Below are 6,416 nucleotides of genomic sequence, written 5' to 3' on the forward strand. Positions count from 1 at the left end.
AATGTTGCAGTTATATAAAATACAATGAAAATACACTCAGCATCTGGATGAAAGACATTTAAAAAATTCAAACAAGGAAATGCCAAAAATGTGACTGAGACCATTGACTAACAGAGAGACCCTGTGAGTATGTTTTCATATTGTATAATCACAAAAGAAAATTCACCTATGCTGTCTGTGAATGAGCCCTTCACTACAAACCAATGTTAAAGGACACCTCTAGAAGCAGGAATATGACATCTTTATTTCATTTTGCAAATCAAATACTGGTTACCTGACTGCCATAATTATTTTGGCTTTGGTCGTATCTACCTCAAACACCTTAATAAAACTTGCAGCCACTGGCACCTTCCATACATTACCTAAAATAATTACCAACCCCTCACCCGGAAGAAATTTAAGTCCATTGTCCACATTTGCATTATATGCCAGTTTTATACCTGCTTTGGATCACAGTTGAGTTAAACAAAATTAAATGTACTCGGATATAAGACTCCATCAGATTATACAGCAAAAGCAGTATAAATTGAACATCCTCTGCAGTGTCTTCATAGAACTGCAGCTATCCACTTTTATCAGAATAGTTTAATTTTCTGTCCCAGCTAGGGTGAATTTCACAGATTATGGAAATATGTTTATAAACAAAAAGAAAACCACCCCAGTCTGTCTTGGCTATACCAAAGCTTGAATGAGACCAACAGTAAAGTACAAAGTAGTACAATGGTAAACCATCAGAGATGGGAGCAAAAATGTGAAATATCCAATCAATCAAAAAATAGGGTTTAGTATTAACCCAAAATTCAAACTAATGCAACTGCAATTAGTCAACAGGTGGTAATTTACCCCTGGAAAAATATGAAAAGGATAGAAAGTGATGCAGATTTGGGTATGAGATGGGTAACCATATGCATATTTGGTGGTTTGCCTTTCCTGCATAATATTTGAAAAAGTATTGGGTAATTTCTTTGCATTCTCAAATCCAACTGTACAATTGATGTTTTCAGTGGTCCTTTTTGGAAGTGAAAAGAATAGAAACTGTCCAGATACAAGCAATTTAATTGTTCTGGGAACCCTAGTGACAAGCAAGTTGATAGTCGAGAACTGGTTGCTCCAAGATTCACCATTTGTTAACGACTGAATAATTACTATGTGCAATCTAGTTTTGGGCACACATTTTTCTAGACAGCGGATTGAGCTGGCATTCATTTGAAGTATCTCAAGTCTCCGCTTTAGGGGGTATGGGTACTCAGGCTTGATGTACTTTAACTTAAGGGTTATAGAAAATAGTAAATGATATATAAACAACACAACCAAAGTAGAATTCTAGCTAATGAAAAATGTGCATAGTAAACGCTTGGAAACTGTCTAGAACCAATTACAATGTACACAATTTAAATATATCTTTGTCAAGGGGTACTCCAGATTTTTGACATGCCAAGGGGACTCAGTCAGAACTGGCTTTTAAAAGGGGTACATACCAATAAAATGTTGAGAAACACCGATATATAAGACTAGATTGAGGGTTTTCTGCCTGAGCTTTGGTGGTAAGTTAAAGCTTATTGAATGATTTTATTCTTTAACCAGCCGGGCGGTATGGACGAGCTGAGCTCGTCCATCACCGCCGGAGGCTGCCGCTCAGGCCCTGCTGGGCCGATTTTAGTGAAATATAAAGCAGCACACGCAGCCGGCACTTTGCCAGCCGCGTGTGCTGCCTGATCGCCGCCGCTCTGCGGCGATCCGCCACGAGCAGCGGCGAAAGAGGGTCCCCCCAGCCGCCTGAGCTCAGCGTAGCCGGAACAAAAAGTTCCGGCCAGCGCTAAGGGCTGGATCGGAGGCGGCTGACGTCAGGACGTCGGCTGACGTCCATGACGTCACTCCGCTCGTCGCTATGGCGACGATGTAAGCAAAACAAGGAAGGCCGCTCATTGCGGCCTTCCTTGTTTATTCTGGGCGCCGGAGGCGATCGGAAGAACGCCTCCGGAGCGCCCTCTAGTGGGCTTTCATGCAGCCAACTTTCAGTTGGCTGCATGAAATAGTTTTTTTTTTATTTAAAAAAGCCCTCCCACAGCTGCCCTGGCGATCTTAACAGAACGCCAGGGTGGTTAAATCATAACCACATCTGGAGTTTTAGCATTCAATGTGTAGTATGCAAATATTGTTTTCTTCTTAAAGCATTTTCCTACTTGAGAAATGCTAGCAGGACTTTTACAGGCAACTGAGCACCACCACAAACATTATTTTTCTTAACTTAGTGTGCCATTGGAGGTTGGGAGGAGCATCATTACTTTACTATGGGGTGCTGCTCCTCCGGTCCGGTCCCTCTGTACATTTGGGGTGCACCATTTTCTCCTTGGACTTGCCGCAGCAACTCCTGTTTGTATGTTCTCTGCAGAGTTGTGTGCTGCACAATTCATGCCTGGAGATGTAGTAGTACTACATCTCCGGACATGCGCCCAGAGCACTGCCAGGAACATACAAACTGTGATTGCTGTGGCAAGTCCAAGGAGAAGACAGCACTTCCCAAACAGACAGAGGGATCAGAGGAACAGCACCCTGTAGGTAAGAAATGATGCTCCCTTCGCTACCCCCACCCCCAATGGCACACTCAGTTAAGGTTCATGTACAAAAAAAAAATTGCAGTAGTACTTGGTTCCCTTTACCAAGTATCACCGCAAAGAAAAAATTGTATACGCTGGTAGATATTTGAATGTGTTAACTCTGTTATTGTCTTTCTTTGCAGAGTTTACGGAAAATGTGGCCACAGTTCCCATACGCAGGCCCTCATCCAGATGATTTTCCTGGACACCAAAGCACTGGCCAAGATCTAGATGGCCACAAAGACTATGTTTTTAGCCACTTGCCATTGCACTCACAGCAGCAAATACGAGCACCTTTACCAATGATCCCAATAGGTGGGATCCAAATAATTAATTCTAATTCTGCAATTCAAGCCAGTAGTCACCACTCTGTAACTACACCCTTGCACCTGAGAAACTCAGATGAGAAGACTATTTCCTCTTCAGAGTCCTGTATCCCACTGCACCTTGATAAACATTCTTCTTATGATATCCCTCTAGGAGAGCCATTACCCGGTGCTTCCCCTACTCTCTTACCTTCACCAGGGCAAAGCCCGTCAGATGAAAGTTCCCAGCCTACTGAGAGAGAGCAGGAGGAAAATATACGTACTTGCACAAAAGCCATTGCTTGCCTGAGGATTGCTGCAGAAGATGGTCAGCCGCTAAAGCGGGACCAACTGTCTCATCCTCCTGAGCCCAATCAAAAAACATTAGAAAGTGCACAGTTTGGCATTAGGCACTTTAGTGGACTTGAGCCGGGCATGTCCCCTGCATGCTCCTCAGCCACCCCAGTTGACTTGCACGGAGATAATGACAGTTTTGGTACATCACAGTCTACACAAGCTCATTCCAAATTCTATAGTAAGAGCATGGACATGACAAAATTAGGATTCCATGGCAGGAAAGAGGAGCCAACAAGCACACAAGAAGTCAAGGACTCTTCTCCTGAATCTAGTAATCAGCAGTGATCGGAATGAGCATGTAGACTTTATTACATGATTTTATTTTTTTGTTGTTTTTGTTTTTTTTTCCTGTACAAAACACATTCAATGCATGTCTGATGTGCGTTACGATTATTTGTTCTTGAAAGTACTTTTATTATATGAAAACAGATAAATCTATATATATAAATATATATAAATATACATGTATATATCTCTACCAATAAGTCATCATGAGCCTGACCAAAATGAAACTTTAAACTCTTGTATTGGGTCTGGTACTTTTAATTGTACAGATGTTTGTGCCTTTTTCTTTACTTTGCTTATATTCTTATAAGCATTTTAGCAGTACACTGTATATATTTTAGAATTTGTGTATCTGCTTTGTAATAATTGTAATTTCATTATTTTTGGACACTTTCGTCTAAATGTACAAAGGTAAAAAAAAATAGCATCAATATATATGTGAGGTTGCACTAAAACATATTTTTATATGATTGAAACTGAACAGCTTTTATGTACAGCTCCAATCCTGTAATACTAATATTTATTTACTTTGTTTCATAAATTGTACATTTTTTCTTAATGTCGTGAAATGCTTTTTTCTATGTGAAGCATGGGGTTTACTGTTGCGTAATTAGAACAAAAAAAATGTATAGTGTAAGCAAGATATTTAAACTGAAATATTATCTTATTATGCACTTATGCATTGGTTAAACATCAGCGGGAAAAAAAAATAATGACCGATATATTAGTCAGTTCTTTACTCCTGTAATTGTTTCGTTCCTTGTTTGCCGAATTGACGATAACAAGTGCTGATTGTGATTTTAAAATGATAGTAATGTAAAAGCATTAAAAGTACAACCATGTGCTTATTGTGAGGTTTTTTTCTCCCAATGCTGTATGACACGGTTCTAAGTATATCACTAGTATATGGTCTTATGTGAACATGTTGCTTGATATTCTCCAATCATACATATGGGAAACATTCCACCCCATGTATTTGTACAAGTGCATCACTGGTACAATATATATGTAACTCTCAGTTGGACACGTCACCAAATAAATTTACTGGAGTATCTTTATAAAATGGTTCTAAAAAAAGATTAAGGTGACAAAGTATATCTGACTGTGTGGAACTGGGTTATTGTGCTATTTAGTGGATTATAAATCTGTGAAACCAAGTTTGTATATTGAATTACAAATCATTAACGAGTGTTCTTTAAAAAAAAAAAAAAAAAGAAATAAATATACAGTTACATGCATCAGCTGTGTTGCACATTTCTCATGCATGTATGTAGAGAGTGAAAAAGCCGTATCTTATGTTCAATGATTTTCTTTTCTTCTTTCTAATGAGTCATCCTCATGCATACTCTACCGTCATCCACACTTGTCCGGTTGCATTTTGTTTTAAGGTAACATACTTATGATATCTTCTAGCAAATCTCAAGTGAAAAAAATCACTTGAATTTTAATACATACTTGTATAATTCTCCTAATTTGCTCCTCTCTCCTTCAGCCACACCTCCCCTTCAGCCACGCCTCACCTCTCCTCACTAATGCTGTTATGGCAGCAAAATCTGACAGCCGCAGCTGCAGAATTTGACAAGAGATGTACTCTGCAGGTGGTTGCGATCTACCGGTAGATTGCGATCGACTTATTGGGCAGCCCTGCCATAGAGCCTTCCTGGTCTTCCCTCTGTCCCATCTTTCCTGCGCCGTCCCTGGTAGAAGCTACTCATTCTTCTAGCACAGCTCATGCAGCCTTTGAAACTACTCGCATCCCCAAGTACTTCCAAAGAGGAGCGCATCCGGACTGCACATGCACCAGACTCGCAAGTTTGCAGTATGGATGCACCCGTCTTCAGAAGTGCTCAGGGATACGAGTACTTTCGAAAGCTGCATGGGCAGTGTCAAACAGCTATTCAACCTAGCATGTCAAATAGCTTCACTGGGGATGGCACAAGAATGACAGGATGGAGCGACTGCCAGAAAGGCTCTATGGTATCCAGAGCCTTGCTTCTCTGTAGGTAAGTATTAAAACTTAAAATAGTATATTACTAGATTTACCTATTTTTTCAAGTTGAAGAAATATTTTGTAGTTGTGCTTTGGTCTTAGTGTTTTCAAACTATACAACTTCTTTTTTTTGTGACAAAAAGTCTTCTTTTACCTTCAATTGGTGTTAAATAACATCAAATGCCATGAACCATGTGAGGTAATGATTAAAAGTGGCCTGAAGAATTTCTAGTCTTTATGTATAACCTGCAACACAATAGAGGTTTTGAAGTTAAAGTATACCTGAGATGGGGTAAAAATGTATATAAATATGGGGCTTCCTCCAGTCCACTCTATGGTTGTAATTATTACTAAACTGGCAGTCGGGAAATGACCACAGTTTGCAGAAGTATTGACATGGAGACAAGATCATTGGTGTGCAACAGTATTTATTGCAATGCAATAAAGTGTAAAAACATTCATACCAACATAAATTCGAATTAAATGCAAAGCACATGCAAAAACAATATATATATGCAACAAATCACAACAAATCACAGTACAAAGGAATCAGGAAGAATAACAGAGTCCGCAGGAGAGCAAGATCAGCAACATATATCAGAAAGGCACGGTACCAGGGATAAGGCAGACAACAAGGTCTAGGCAGGATTACAGGTTCAGTAATAGGTAAACAAAACAAGGTTCAATACAGGTATCGGAATGTCCAGCAACTCAGACCTGGGAGTACAAAGTTCTGGCAATTAGCAAGAGGAAAAGGTGGTCCTTAAATAGGCCATGCGAACAGCAACCAAAGGATGCAGCTGGTGGTGAGCAGTTTCAATGAGAGTTCCCATGAAGCCACCAAGAGGCCAAACAGGGAACTGCAAGTATTTGTGATGGCAG

The 6,416-nt window shown here is 39.9% G+C and overlaps 1 protein-coding gene across 4 annotated transcripts in view; it reads left to right on the forward strand.

The window, feature by feature from the left end:
• Window positions 1–4,812, forward strand: part of HIVEP2 (HIVEP zinc finger 2) — a 258,918-nt gene extending 254,106 nt beyond the window's left edge. For all 4 annotated transcript variants that reach the window (XM_068231705.1, XM_068231706.1, XM_068231704.1 and 1 more), the window contains one exon: window positions 2,741–4,812. In XM_068231705.1, coding sequence (XP_068087806.1) covers window positions 2,741–3,544 — 804 coding nt within the window. In that variant the 3' untranslated portion in view covers window positions 3,545–4,812. The remainder of the gene's footprint in view (window positions 1–2,740) is intronic.
• The last annotated feature ends 1,604 nt before the right edge of the window (window positions 4,813–6,416 follow it).

Source organism: Hyperolius riggenbachi, chromosome 4 (assembly GCF_040937935.1).
Source record: "Hyperolius riggenbachi isolate aHypRig1 chromosome 4, aHypRig1.pri, whole genome shotgun sequence".
In the NCBI taxonomy this organism is placed as follows: Eukaryota; Metazoa; Chordata; class Amphibia; order Anura; family Hyperoliidae; genus Hyperolius; species Hyperolius riggenbachi.